Raw genomic sequence first — 15,495 nt, 5'->3', positions numbered from 1 at the left:
TCACTGCACACTTTTACTAAATTTTACAAGTTTGATACTTTTGCTTCTTCGGAGGCTATTTTTGGGAGAAAGGTTTTGCAAGCCGTGGTGCCTTCCATCTAGGTGACCTGATTTGCTCCCTCCCTTCATCCGTGTCCTAAAGCTTTGGTATTGGTTCCCACAAGTAAGGATGACGCCGTGGACCGGACACACCTATGTTGGAGAAAACAGAATTTATGTTTACCTGATAAATTACTTTCTCCAACGGTGTGTCCGGCCCACGGCCCGCCCTGGTTTTTTAATCAGGTCTGATAATTTATTTTCTTTAACTACAGTCACCACGGTATCATATGGTTTCTCCTATGCAAATATTCCTCCTTTACGTCGGTCGAATGACTGGGGAAGGCGGAGCCTAGGAGGGATCATGTGACCAGCTTTGCTGGGCTCTTTGCCATTTCCTGTTGGGGAAGAGAATATCCCACAAGTAAGGATGACGCCGTGGACCGGACACACCGTTGGAGAAAGTAATTTATCAGGTAAACATAAATTCTGTTTTTTCCAATCCCTAAAAGGTTTTCTGAAATTATTACTAAGGAATGGGATAGACCAGGTGTACCGTTCTCTCCCCCTCCTGTTTTTAAAAAGATGTTTCCTATAGACGCAGCTACACGGGACTTATGGCAGACGGTCCCTAAGGTGGAGGGAGCAGTTTCTACTCTAGCTAAGCTTACCACTATCCCTGTCGAGGACAGTTGTGCTTTTCTAGATCCAATGGATAAAAAATTAGAGGGTTACCTTTTAAGAAAATTTTTATTCAACAAGGTTTTATTCTCCAGCCTCTTGCATGCATTGCCCCAGTCACTGCTGCCGCGGCTTTCTGGTTTGAGTCCCTAGAGGAGACTCTTCAGGTTGAAACCCCGTTGGAAGATATTATTGACAAGCTTAGGGCCCTTAAGCTAGCCAATTCATTTGTTTCTGATGCCGTTGTTCATTTAACCAAGCTAACGGCTAAAAATTCAGGTTTTGCTATTCAGGCGCGTAGGGCGCTATGGCTTAAATCCTGGTCAGCTGACGTGACTTCAAAGACTTAACGTCTCAACATTCCCTTCAAAGGACAGACCCTATTCGGGCCTGGACTGAAGGAGATAATTTCTGACATCACTGGAGGAAAAGGTCACGCCCTTCCTCAAGACAGGTCCAACAAATTAAGGACCAAACAGTCTAGTTTTTGGCCCTTTCGAAACTTCAAGAATGGCGCAGCTTCAACTTCCTCTAACACAAAACAAGAGGGAACTTTTGCCCAGTCTAAGCCGGTCTGGAGACCTAACCAGGCTTGCCTCTAAGACAGCATGAAGGGGCAGCCCCCGATCCGGAAACGGATCTAGTAGGGGGCAGACTCTCTCTCTCTCTTCGCCCAGGCTTGGGCAAGAGATGTCCAGGATCCCTGGGCATTGGAAATTGTGTCCAAGGGTTATCTTCTGGAATTCAAAACCTCTCCCCCAAAAGGGAGATTTCATCTCTCACTTTTATCTGCAAACCGGATAAAGAGAGAGGCATTCTTACATTGTGTTCAAGACCTCCTAATTATGGGAGTACCACAGGAGGAACAGGGTCAGGGCTTTTATTCATATCTGTTTGTAGTTCCCAAGAAAGAGGGAACATTCAGACCAATCTTAGATCTCAAGTTCTTAAACATATTTCTCAGAGTTCCATCCTTCAAGATGGAGACTATATATGACTACCGTAGACCTAAAGGATGCTTATCTTCACATCCTGATACACAAAGATCATCATCGTTTTCTCAGGTTTGCCTTTCTAGACAGGCACTACCAGTTTGTGGCTCTTCCCTTCGAGTTGGCCACAGCACCAAGAATCTTTACAAAGGTTCTAGGGTCCCTTCTAGCGGTCCTAAGGCCACGGGGTATAGCAGTAGCCCCTTACTTAAACGACATTCTGATACAGGTGTCGACTTTTCAAGTCTGATACAGGTGAATGAAGAAAAGAGTTCTCTATCACCTCTAACAAAAGTTTCATTCCTAGGGACTCTGATAGATTCGGTAGAAATGAAGATTTACCTAACAAAGGCCAGATTGTCAAAACTTCTAGACTCTTGCCGTGTTCTTTATTCCACTTCTCGTCCTTCAGTGGCTCAGTATATGGAAGTAATCGGTTTAATGGTAGCGGCAATGGACATAGTACCGTTTGCCCGCCTACATCTCAGACCACTGCAACTTTGCATGCTCAGTCAGTGGAATGGGGATTACACAGATTTGTCCCCTCTACTAAATCTGGATCAAGAAACCAGGGATTCTCTTCTCTGGTGGCTATGTCAGGTCCATCTGTCCAAGGGGATGAGCTTCCGCAGGCCAGATTGGACTATAGTAACGACAGATGCCAGCCTTCTGGGCTGGGGTGCAGTCTGGAACTCCCTGAAGGCTCAGGGCTCGTGGACTCAGGAGGAGGCTTTCCTTGCAATAAACATTCTGGAATTAAGAGCGATATTCAATGCTCTTCAGGCTTGGCCTCAGCTAGCTGCGGTCAGGTTCATCAGATTTCAGTCGGACAACATCACGACTGTAGCCTATATCAACCATCAGGGGGAAACAAGGAGCCCCCTGGCAATGTTGGAGGTTTCAAAGATAATTCTATGGGCAGAGGTTCACTCTTGCCATCTCTCAGCTATCCATATCCCAGGAGTAGAGAACTGGGAGGCGGATTTTCTAAGTCGGCAGACTTTTCATCCGTGGGAGTGGGAGCTCCATCCGGAGGTATTTGCCCAGTTGATCCAACTATGGGGCAAACCAGAACTGGATCTCATGGCGTCTCGCCAGAACGCCAAACTTCCTTGTTACAGGTCCAGGTCAAGGGATCCCCAGGCAGCACTGATAGATGCTCTAGAAGCGCCCTGGTCCTTCAGCCTGGCTTATGTGTTTCCACCGTTTCCTCTGCTCCCTCGGCTGATTGCCAAGATCAAGCAGGAGAGAGCTTTGGTGATTTTGATAGCTCCTGCGTGGCCACGTAGGACTTGGTATGCAGATATGGTGGACATGTCATCCTTTCCACCATGGACTCTGCCGCTGAGGCAGGATCTTCTACTTCAAGGTCCCTTCAAACATCCAAATCTAATTTCTCTGCGTCTGACTGCTTGGAGATTGAAGCTTGATTTTATCAAAGCGTGGTTTTTCCGAGTCGGTCATTGACACCTTAATTCAGGCTCGAAAGCCTGTCACCAGGAAAATCTATCATAAGATATGGTGTAAATATCTTCATTGGTGTGAATCCAAGGGCTACTCATGGAGTAAAGTCAGGATTCCCAGGATATTGTCTTTTCTCCAAGAAGGATTGGAGAAGGGATTGTCAGCTAGTTCCTTAAAGGGACAGATTTCTGCTCTGTCTATTCTTTTGCACAAGCGTCTGGCGGATGTTCCAGACGTTCAGGCGTTTTGTCAGGCTTTAGTTAGAATCAAGCCTGTGTTTAAACCTGTTGCTCCGCCATGGAGTTTAAATTTAGTTCTTAAAGTTCTTCAAGGGGTTCCGTTTGAACCTCTGCATTCCATAGATATCAAGCTTTTATCTTGGAAAGTTCTGTTTTTGGTAGCTATCTCTTCGGCTCGAAGAGTTTCAGAGTTATCTGCCTTACAGTGTGATTCCCCTTATCTGATCTTCCATGCAGATAAGGTAGTGTTGCGTACCAAACCTGGGTTTCTTCCTAAGGTGGTATCCAATGAGAATATCAATCAGGAGATTGTTGTTCCGTCACTGTGTCCTAATCCTTCTTCAAAGAAGGAACGTCTATTACACAATCTTGACATGGTTCGTGCTTTAAAGTTTTATTTACAAGCTACTAAGGATTTTCGTCAAACATCTGCATTGTTGTCTACTCTGGACAGTTGAAAGGCCAAAAGGCTTCGGCAACTTCTCTTTCCTTTTGGTTAAGAAGTATAATCCGCTTAGCTTATGAGACTGCTGGCCAGCAGCCTCCTGTAAGAATTACAGCTCATTCCACTAGAGCAGTGGCTTCCACATGGGCTTTTAAAAATGAGGCTTCTGTTGAACAGATTTCTAAGGCGGCGACTTGGTCTTCGCTCCATACTTTTTCTAAATTCTACAAATTTTATACTTTTGCTTCTTCGGAGGCTATTTTTGGGAGAAAGGTCTTACAGGCAGTGGTGCCTTCCATTTAAGCGCCTGCCTTGTCCCTCCCTTCATCCGTGTCCTATAGCTTTGGTATTGGTATCCCACAAGTAATGGATGAATCCGTGGACTGGATACACCTTACGAGAGAAAAAAAAATTTATGCTTACCTGATAAATTTATTTCTCTTGTGGTGTATCCAGTCCACGGGCCGCCCTGTCATTTTAAGGCAGGTGTTTTTTAATTTTTAAACTACAGTCACCACTGCACCCTATAGTTTCTCCTTTCTCTTGCTTGTCTTCGGTCGAATGACTGGGAGGTGGCAGTTAGGGGAGGAGCTATATAGACAGCTCTGCTGTGGGTGATCCTCTTGCAGGTTCCTTTTGGGAAGGAGAATATCCCACAAGTAATGGATGAATCCGTGGACTGGATACACCACAAGAGAAATAAATTTATCAGGTAAGCATACATTTTGTTTTTATTTTTTCTCTTGCACTATCAATTTTTTTGGTGTGGTCATATTCCTGTTTGTTTTTTACAGTTTACATTTTTATTTTATTTTTGGCAGTTAAACATTGCGGTTCAACAGCAGGTAGTTTTACCGACATTTGAACTGTTTCCTGTGCACTGAGGCCGTGTTGTAGTAAAGCTAAGTTACTACTTTTTAAGAGCCAAATCTATCTTGTACATTTTGTTTTATATGCAGGGTATATTTACAATGATTCCTCTTATTTTTCTTATTTTTTTATCACAGAGGGCTTTTATTTTCATATTTCTCCCTTACAATATTTTTCTTGGTCCTTATCCTAAAGTGGATGTGTAACAAAGAGGTGGTCTTGTATTTATTTGTGTTTTTCTATGTATATTATGGATCATACTATGAATGTCACCATTTATATAAATATAGTTCCTTTAGAAAGAAGAGCTACTCTTCACTTATTTTATTAATTTAAGTGAGCATTTGGAAGCGTGTGCGTTTTATATATATATATATATATATATATATATATATATATATATATATATATATATATATATATATATATATATATATATATATATATATAATTTTTTTATTTAAAAAGCATTAAAAAATTCTACAGAATTGTAAATCTGAAGCTATAACTAATGCTATTTTTTCTCTAAAGGATTCTCTACTCCCCTTGTTCCATTGTACAAAGGAGTTCTACAGATTTGGTTCCAGAATTCAAGAATTTTGGGCTCTTCAATTTCTGCATTTAGGACGGCTACGCCTCGTCCAAGGCAGCACATATATTTGTCTGATAAACTTTTAACTATTTGTTTTTTTCTAGTTGCTGATTTTCGAACAGATCTGTCCAGATAAGGGGAAGTTTTTAACATATTTACAGACACTCCTCAAACTTCTCCTCAAACTTGTCTTCTGTAGGTACATTCTTTATGATAATTGACAATCCTGATACAGATATGTAAGACGCCTATATGTAACTTACTGTCAAGGCTTAGGCTCTATAATTCTGCTGTTACTGTTTAATTACCCATGTTGGCTTGGATATGTGACAGTTGATACCTTTTTTAAGAAGTGCTTTAGAGGGTGTCCATAGCCCTTACAATTGTCTCTAAGGAATAGGCCTGTCAGACAGTACCTCCTGTAGAGTGTAGGAAAGGTGTGGAGATTGTTAGGGAGCAGGATATAGTATCCTGTGATATTTGGTTACAGGAGATTGGCTGGAGAGACCCCTGTTAAAGTCAGAGACGTCAGCAGTTATAAGGTAGAAGTAGAGCCACTTGCTTGTTAGTATCTTATTTACAGTGTCCGTTAAATGTCCTGTAAAGGAGTCTATACAGTAGGCAGACAGAAATACCTGTGATCCTCCTCAAACTTCTCCTCAAACTTGTCTTCTGTAGGTACATTCTTTATGATAATTGACAATCCTGATACAGATATGTAAGACGCCTATATGTAACTTACTGTCAAGGCTTAGGCTCTATAATTCTGCTGTTACTGTTTAATTACCCATGTTGGCTTGGATATGTGACAGTTGATACCTTTTTTAAGAAGTGCTTTAGAGGGTGTCCATAGCCCTTACAATTGTCTCTAAGGAATAGGCCTGTCAGACAGTACCTCCTGTAGAGTGTAGGAAAGGTGTGGAGATTGTTAGGGAGCAGGATATAGTATCCTGTGATATTTGGTTACAGGAGATTGGCTGGAGAGACCCCTGTTAAAGTCAGAGACGTCAGCAGTTATAAGGTAGAAGTAGAGCCACTTGCTTGTTAGTATCTTATTTACAGTGTCCGTTAAATGTCCTGTAAAGGAGTCTATACAGTAGGCAGACAGAAATACCTGTGATCCGGCTACAGACCAGTGAGCTGCTTGTTGCAAGAGGAGCGTCTTGTGTGAGCTGTGAGGAGAAACTTTGTATGCTGCGGTGACGTTCTGGAAGTGGGTGTGTACGGATCCGCCAATCCGGTGCGTGAATTTGCTGACAGGCTAAGCTCACTGTATCTATGAGTGTGGTCGGCGATTCAATTTGATTTAATCCCGCAGTGGATGAATAAGTTTGTAATGCAACCGTGCTGTACTGCAAGGTTGAGCCCAGTAACGGTTAGGGGTTTTGATAGCGGTGAGCCAAACAGCTGGTAAGTTGCACCTATCACGGATGATAATTGACACAGTCCAATAGTTTGTCCCAGGAATCGTGATGTACCCAAATGGTGGTGGTGGTGCAAAAAAGGAATCGGTACAATCCAAAAGCCAAGAGAGTTTAGGTAGGGAGTGTTGTTCAGTTGAACTATATGCTACGCAAACACTACATTAATTGGCAAGTAGCAAAGAGGCTCATGGGAATTTGTAAGCAAGTCTTAAAGGGATAAGTACCAAAGGTGAATTCCCATGACAAGGCCAAGCCATGACTTTTCAGAGTTTTTTTATTTTGTTGTTTGTATTTTTAGATGTTACCTTTATTGGCTTCTATTGTACAGCTTTGTGGAATTTTTCTAAGGCAAACATAATTAACTCTTTAGTCATATGATTTACTATTCCCTTTGAGGATCGTTAATTTTATGGACCCTATGTTATAAAATTTGGTTTCTTTCCTTAGAAAGGGCCTTGTTTTTCTACAAGTGGTTTTTTTTGTTTTCAACAGCTTTTACATGGCTGAGGTAATTGCAGTCTATTCACTTGTTATGAATATCTGACTGATTTATTTTCAGAAGTTTCTGTTGTTGAAGGGTTAATCAGGTTTCATTTATGCTCAGAATAGATTTAAAGGATACTTTACTTCATATTCCTATCTCAAGGGCCACCACCGGTTCCTATAGTTTGTCCTTTTTAGACAAATTCTAAAATTCATTGTAGTTCTTCCTTTGGAACTTTCAATAACCCCCAGACTTTTTTGCATAAGTTCTGGTAACTCATTTGTGTATTATAAGATTTTACAGTATTTCTTTGGTTCTTTGAGACCCCTTGAGAAAGTGTGCATGCGGCAGACGAAACGCGTAGGGGCAGTCCTTGAAGTGTAGCGTGTTGAGTGTTTCTTTCCTTACCTATCAAGGGTGGCGAGCAGGTGACCCTATCATGGGCAGAACATTAGTAAATTGTCTACCCTAGACCCTCAGGCGGCGTACGGGGACAACGGACTATTGCCTTTTGGGATTCAGGTCTACATCTAAACAGAACAGCTTTTCTTGTTTTTTTCTTGTGAGTGTATTCACATCAAATGTGTGTGTTGTTTAAATAAATCTGTGAATCGTGGATGCGCTTCTTTCTCTTAATGTTTTTCATTTCTTTGGTTCTACTTATGGAACCTATTTTGGTTCAGGTGTTTTCCCTTTATTTTTAACAACAGTTTTCTGTTCTTCACAGGTGTGGTAAGAGAGTCGGCTAAATGCAGATCCAAGTTCAAACAGCTTGCTTGTTCTTCCATTATTTGTTCTATGTATGGCAAGTTTTGGCTAAATTGTTTAACTATCTGATGTCCCATTGCACGTTCTATATCGGCTTTATTAATTTGGCTTGCCATATTCAAAATAATCTGCAAGCTTCTTAGAAGGTCTCATTTAGAGCTCTGTTCTAGATCTAGTCAAAGTAAGTCTAATAGCAGCAACTTCTTTACTTACTTTTCTTTTGGGCTAGTTTTTCACAGAAAAGTCCTACAGTCTTAGGTGCCTGCCTTTTTTTTTGTCCCACCCATTTACATGTGGACTTAACATCTTGGGTTTTAGATCCCAGGAGTAATAGCTTGTGGACTCTCACCACCTTACGAAAGAAAACTATTTATGATTACCTTATACATTTCTTTCTTTCATTGTGGCTAGTGTCCTTGTGACCCGCCCTTTTATATTATTCCAATTGGCGGCAGTCTGCCACTAATTTGCCCTGCTTTATCTTCCCTTGCTTCTCTGTTTTTCTCCTTTTTTCTGCTATTAGTGAGATACCAGAGAGGTGAGAGGGATTAAAAGCTTGTGGAATTTGATATCTTTGCCTCCTCCTAGTGACCAGCAGTTGAATCCCAGGAGTAATGGCTCGAGGACTCTCACCACCATTAAATAAATTAACTTATCAGGTAAGCATACATTTATTTATTTTTTTCTTAGTCAATAGAGACTATCTTGAAGGAATTTAAAGGGAGCAAAATAAATGCATATGCTTTTTTTTCCCCTTTCAAATCTAATGGTTACAGTAGCTGGTAGTGGTAAAGCTAGTCATTTTTTATTGAGCATGAGAGAGAAAAGTGTATGTGTGTGTATGTATGTATGTATGTATATGTATATATATATATATATGTATATATGTGTGTGTGTGTGTGTATGTATGTATATATATATATATATATATATATATATATATGTATGTAGTAATAGTCATATATTTACGATTTTGCTTTAATGATACTGTACAGGACTATCAGTGATACTTTACAAGCATAATAAATTACTTTTAATAACCTAAATATTGTTTTCTTTCATTTTTATAATAGCAAAATTGTTAAATGTATGTGTTTTTATATTTAATTACAAATGGAATAAACATATTTTATTTGCTTCACTGCATAATCCTCTGCTACCCAAAAAGGGTTAAAAGCTTTCTGGATTTAAGCTTAAGAACTGTGAAAAACCCAGTAATGAATGGCACACAGTATACATGCTGCTTTTGTTTCGGTTTTCATACCTAAGTGGTGAAATCACTGGGTTCTTATCATTACTAAGAGCCCATGCAGCTATTTTTCCCCAAAAGTAAAGGGTCTCAAATGATTTCACAATTTACTTTTATTTCATATTGTCACTGTTGACAAATTTTTATTATTTTTTTACATTTAAAACTATCCATAAATTGCCTTATTTGTTGTTTGATTGTAAAATAGTTTGTTCTAGTTATTTTATATGTTGGTCTCTTTGTTCTTCTAATATTGATTTAACTTGCCCTTATCTTGCTCAAGTGTTTGAGCCTCATTAATAGTTAGTTTTTTTGTTTCTTTATGACATTTGCTGCTGTTTAGTAGAAAACAGCTGGAAGTCGATTATGTGTTGGTAACCTAACTGGTACATTATGTAGCGGGTTGTAAAATTTAGGAATGTGAGGTCAAATATGCACTTCTGACCCTCTGGCTTGTGGTTACCTTCCTCAAAAATGTGAAGGCTTGTGTCAGAAGTGTGAACTCTATGCTACAGAAACCACAAGCCACCTTAACAGCCCCAGGTGGGGGAAGGTTGGCCAATTAGACCCTCTTGTGGGTCAAAGGGCAAAGAAGAGGGGGGCTGCAATGAACTGGGGGCTGAGAATAGGAAGTAGTATCCATAAAGTTCTGTATGCCAGCTGTGTATTAACTTAATCTCAACAGCTGCTTTTATTGCTTGATTTTCAGTTGTCAATGAAGTCTACTATTTATTTATTATTCTTTTCATTGACTGCTGTATTAAGAAATGAGCAACATGGCCTATAATATGTTTGGCTCTATAAATAAATTATGATGATAAAAACTGTAAATTGTCACTAGGGTTTACCAGTCAGGTAAAGGAGTTACTATGCAGAAAAATAAAGTTATTAGACTTCTTAATGTTCATTATATGAATATTCCTAGTTTCTTACTCATTTGCTTAAAGGGACATCAGTCAGTTTGCTTCATGTTAGAGGACATTTTAAAGTGGTTTTCAAGGGGAGAAGGTAAACCTGTTCCTGTCCTAAATAAATCAATATTTTTCTCATTGTACATACAGAGGTGCAGCCATGTCCATCTGTAAAGTAATACAGCAATATACAGCAATTTAATTTAAACAGCTTTTAATTAACATTTTAATTAATATTTAAATATGTACCAAAAATGTGGATACCCACTACTAATTACTGAGTTCTGGTGTTTCAGCCATACCCTTTGCTAATTCCAGCACATAACCATGAAATCACCATTGAGAAACATTGGAAGTACAATAGGTTGTACTGACAAGATCAGTGACTTTAAATGTGGCACCATCATAGGATTCCACCATTGCCACAAATCAGTTTGACATTTCCACCCTACTAGATCTGCTCCAGTTAAGTGCTATTATTGTGAAGTGAAAGCGTCTAGGAGCAACAGATTAGCCACAAAGTGGTAGACCATGCAAACTCACAGAGCAGTGCTGCTGAGTGCTAAAGCACATACAAAAAAACTATCTATTGCATCACTCACTACAGAGCACTACTGCCTCTGGAAGCAACATCAGCAGAAGCACTGTTTGGCGATAGCTTCATAAAATCCATGGCTGAGCAGCTGTATGTAAGACTCACATCAACATGAATGCTGCCAAGAGTCAGCTGGAGTGGTGTAAAGACAACGGCCACTAGACTCAGTAGCAGTGGAAGCATGTTCTTTGGAGTGATGAATCACACTTCACTATCTAGCAGTCTGATGGAAGAATCTGGATGTTGTGGATGCCAGGAGAACACTACCTTTGGAAACGCACTGTGCCTACTGTAAAGTGTGGTGGAGGAGGAATAATGGTCTGGGCAAGGGTCATCTTAATGCTACAGGATGCAAAAACATATTAGATAATTAGATGCTACCAACTTTGTAGCAACAGTTTAGGGTAGGCCTCTTCCTGTTCCAGCATGACTGTGTCCCTGTGCACAAAACACGGTCTTTGAAGACCATTGTTTGAGTTTGGTGTGAGGCACTCACGTGACTTGCACAGAACCCTGATCTCAAATCCATTGAACATCTTTGGGATGAGTTGGAACGCTGATGTTAGCCAGACCTTCTTGTTCAACATCAGTGCCTTACCTCACGATTACTCTCTTGGCTGAATGGGCACAATTCTTTCAGGCATTCTCCAAAATCTTGTGCAAAGTCCTTCCGGAAGAGTGGTGACTATTATAGCCACAAAGGAGGAGGGGGGCACTTCCATATTATTATTGACCATGATTTAGGTGTGATAGGTGTCCTTTTTGTCATATAGTGTATATCCAATGTGTATATACTACTCTTATAAATGACAGAAATGTTTTTAGTGCAATGGTATGTTTAACGTTTACAAGTTCAGACCTGTGTGTTTATAGATAGATAAATGGATGAAGAGGGAGAGTCAGAGGTAGGCAGCTAATAAAATGTTGCTATAGTTAACTAGTTAGGGGGGTAAAAGTTCATAGAAGATAATTAACACACTTTTTTTTTTTTTTTTTTTTTTTTTTTTTTTTGAAACTACGTAATAGTTTGACTAGTAAAAATGTTTAACCTGGCACGAATGTGAAGGAATTAAGTGCTCCCCATTTAAATCAATATTCTCTATTTTGAGCATAACTGAATAATATGAATGTGTATTTTCCTCTTCTTTTTTTTTAATACTATAACTAACTACCTTCCTTAAAATGAATGTTTCTCATGTGACTACTTTTTTATATATATATTTTTCAGGCAAAGAAGAGGAAAAGATCTGAACGTTTCGGTATTGTCTGACATGGAAGCCACCATACATCATACTCTTGTTTTGTTTTGTGAGGGTTTTTTTTGTAACTTCCAAAAGTATTGTAAGAGAGCAATTTATTTGCATCCTTTTTTTAAATTCTTTTTAAACTCAAAAGTTAAAGGTATTAAAGAGTTTAACATGTTTGATGATATTTTTGAGTGTTTTTGCATTATTTTTGCATTATTTGAGTCTATGCAAAGTAAGAAGGAATTTCTTCTACTTTTGAATGTTTAGTAACACAGACACACACATATGCACAGTATACAGTACACTCATTCAACTGTGACTGACTGAAAATATGCTGCTTTTGACAGCCTTTTGATATATATCCATTTTATATTAAAAGGTGTTTAGTGCCCCTTTAAAATCATTTTAACCATAGTGAACACTTTTTAAACGGTATATTTAAAATATTTCTGATCAGGTTTAAGATTAGACTTGGCACACTAATCAAGTTAAGCCATCTATCCGGTCTACTTTAAAAAAACAAAACAAAAAAAAAACAGTGTACGCACCAGTAACAGCAAACACCCAAGTATATTTAGTCACTTGTGTTTATTCTCCTAACATTGTTTTTATTTATCATACACACATGGATTGTTACTACCTGTCTTTTAAATGAATGCATAACTGTTCAGCTACAGATTGCACAGGTCACTATCAACCTCATATTGTGCAGCTGTATAAACCCTATCCTAGCAACTATAGAATTCTTCTGCTATGCCTGCACTGACCAGCAGGTTTGTACCTTTTTGCTATTATATAAATCTACTTGCTCCAATACTTTTCAATCTATTATTGTTGTTTAATATTTTAACTTTCTAGTGGTACTATATAAATGTATTTGCCTTAACTAATTTAAGTGTCAAATAGCAACCAACATGAAAACTAATAAATCCACAATAAAGATCTACAGATAATTTTGTTGGGCAATATTTTTTGCAGCTCAAGAGGTGTATGAAACACTTATACCCCCCCTCCAAATTATTTAATGTTGTATTTGTTTTGTTACTTATATTACTATTATTAACTTTCCACACAAGTCAATTGCAGGGGGGGGGATTAAATGTTTAAATTGTGTTGACGTAAATATGGGGGGAAAATCTAAATGTTGAAATGAGACTTCTTCATTATAAAGCTCTTCGAAAAACTGTATTTACAACTGCAAATTCAGGTCTTCTCTTGGATGTCCTCAAATTACCTGGCTGTGGGACTAAATCTCCATATGAGATAGGACAGCTGCACATTGCCGTTGGGGTAAAGCACCAACATATTTCACAGGACATTACAATGGGGTAACAGTAGACTGACAAACTGAAAAGAACAATACACAAATTGTTAGAGAAAGTATTGAGGGTCCCGCTTGTGACATTAATCTCATGAAACCCTTAGACGGCTGTGACTCACTGAATATCGCTGCCCTTTTTCCTTATTCAAAGTTCACCAAAGACATATAACTGGTTTGCTTATATTAATGACCATTCTACTTTGTGCCCAGCTTTACCATTCAGAATTTTTATATTGTCTGTATTGGAGGCTAGTCCAATTAAATTAAACAAAAAAAAAACATACAATGCTAAACTAAACATACTGTAATGTGTTATAGCATTGTTGTATAAATAGTAAAATATTCTTAAAGATGGTAATTTGACAAATATTTTTGCATTAGTGGAAAGGTACACTTATGGCAAATTTTAATATTCAACGTCCAGCAAAGTTATAGGAAGGAGAACACAGTGTGAACAGCTGCCCAATTGATATAGAAAGTACAAGCTCGGTTAAGTACCATAACATTTTTTAATTTTCTCTCTACGTGAAAAGGCATATTTAAATCTTGTTTTGTGTGTTTTATTTTTAGTTTATTTTTTTTAAGATTTTAATGTTAAATTAAGTAAGATTTAGTATATCATTATTTTTTTTTATTTTAAAAATTAAAAAGGTCTTTAAGAGTAATGAGAATGTTAACAGACATATTAGTCATATAATCAAGCCAAGGAAAAATAATGAAGTAACCATGAAGCAAATAACCATGAAGATTTTAATGTTAAATTATTAAGATTTAGTATTTATCATTTTTTTATTTAAAAAATTAATAATGTCTATAATATTTTAAGAAGAGTAATGAGAATGTCAATAGACATATTAGTCATAGAATCAAGCCAAGGAGAAATAATGAAATAACCATGAAGCAAACATTAGGTTTATGGAAGAGAGAACAATACCAAAGATCAATTAAGGTCACCAGGATCACACTAAGAAGATAAAGTGGTCGTAGAAATGTGATGTGATCCTTATGTGTCTAAAGCTTTCTGGGCTTTCAAGCTTTCTTAAGTACACAGTATTGTTCATGTAGGAACAATGCAGGGATGATAAATCTCTTGGCAATTAAAAGCAGGGTGCCTAAAATGTTAAGTGAGGAAGTCTTTCAGAGAATGTTTAGCAACAATCTGTTACAGGTGGCAAAAGAATAGACTTAATGAACATTTTATGATTAAACCAGAAGCTTCGGTTGTAGCAGGTCCAGTTATTTATTGTGGTTTATTTTTTAAAACAATTGCTGATTTTAAATGTTAGCTATGCCTGCCCCAATGAGGTTGCAATTTGTTTTGATACCTGTTGTATGGGTTGTTGCATAAGGTCATTTCAGGTCACTTAAATTGCCTTTTAACTGCCAATGTCTTCACTATACATAGTGCCACATGGAGTTAATGGGTTAAAAGGGGGAGGTGAGAGAAGGGTACGTAATAGTAACAAGGGTACATGGGATTTAGAGAAAAGAAAAATCTCCACCTAATTTATTTTTGTCTACAGGCTGGGGCCATTCGTGACTAATTTGGGCTGAATAGGAGCAGAAAAAAAATCTAAGGGCTGACAAAGAGCATAGGAAAGTGTGGGAAAGGGCCCAAGAGAAAAGGCAAGCTGTGCCCTGCGGTGTGTGAGAGTTGGTTCCACTGCCGAGAGCACAAATTTGGCATGACTTGACTTCTAGGGGACGCAATGCAAAGGGCCGGCATAGGGTCAGAGAGCTGGGAGAGAGAGAGAACAAGACAAGAAGCACAGAGAATAGCCAGTGACACAATGTGAGAGAAGGGGGCGTGTGTGCCTTGTGTGACAAAGAAATACCCACACATGTTCAGCAAAATTGCTGTGCCCCCCTTCTTCCAGTCCTTTCTGTTTCACTTTTTCCTTCTTCTTTTTCCTTTCTCTATCTCCCCCTCTTGGCACTTTATCATTTGGATTGTAGGGAGTAAGACAAGAAGCTTTATTTCTTTTCAATGTTAGTTTCACAATGTAATTTTAATTTCATACAGTGCCTTTCAGGGGAATCTGCTAAAAATGTCCTGCCTACTGTAAGCATGATCGCTGAATGGACAAAGGGTTTGGAAAGACTATACTGTATATCTTAGCTATTCTGTGCATGATGATTGAAGAGACTGAATAACTCTTGCGTTTCCAAGAGCT

General features: G+C 38.5%; 1 protein-coding gene across 2 annotated transcripts in view; it reads left to right on the top strand.

The window, feature by feature from the left end:
• The window catches only part of SARNP (SAP domain containing ribonucleoprotein), a 360,966-nt gene extending 348,782 nt beyond the window's left edge, over nt 1-12,184 (top strand). For both annotated transcript variants that reach the window (XM_053708128.1, XM_053708129.1), the window contains one exon: nt 11,982-12,184. In XM_053708128.1, coding sequence (XP_053564103.1) covers nt 11,982-12,023 — 42 coding nt within the window. In that variant the 3' untranslated portion in view covers nt 12,024-12,184. The remainder of the gene's footprint in view (nt 1-11,981) is intronic.
• Nucleotides 12,185-15,495: the final 3,311 nt, after the last annotated feature.

Source organism: Bombina bombina, chromosome 3 (genome assembly GCF_027579735.1).
Source record: "Bombina bombina isolate aBomBom1 chromosome 3, aBomBom1.pri, whole genome shotgun sequence".
Lineage (NCBI taxonomy): Eukaryota > Metazoa > Chordata > Amphibia > Anura > Bombinatoridae > Bombina > Bombina bombina.
This window is presented reverse-complemented; position numbering and strand designations above follow the sequence as displayed.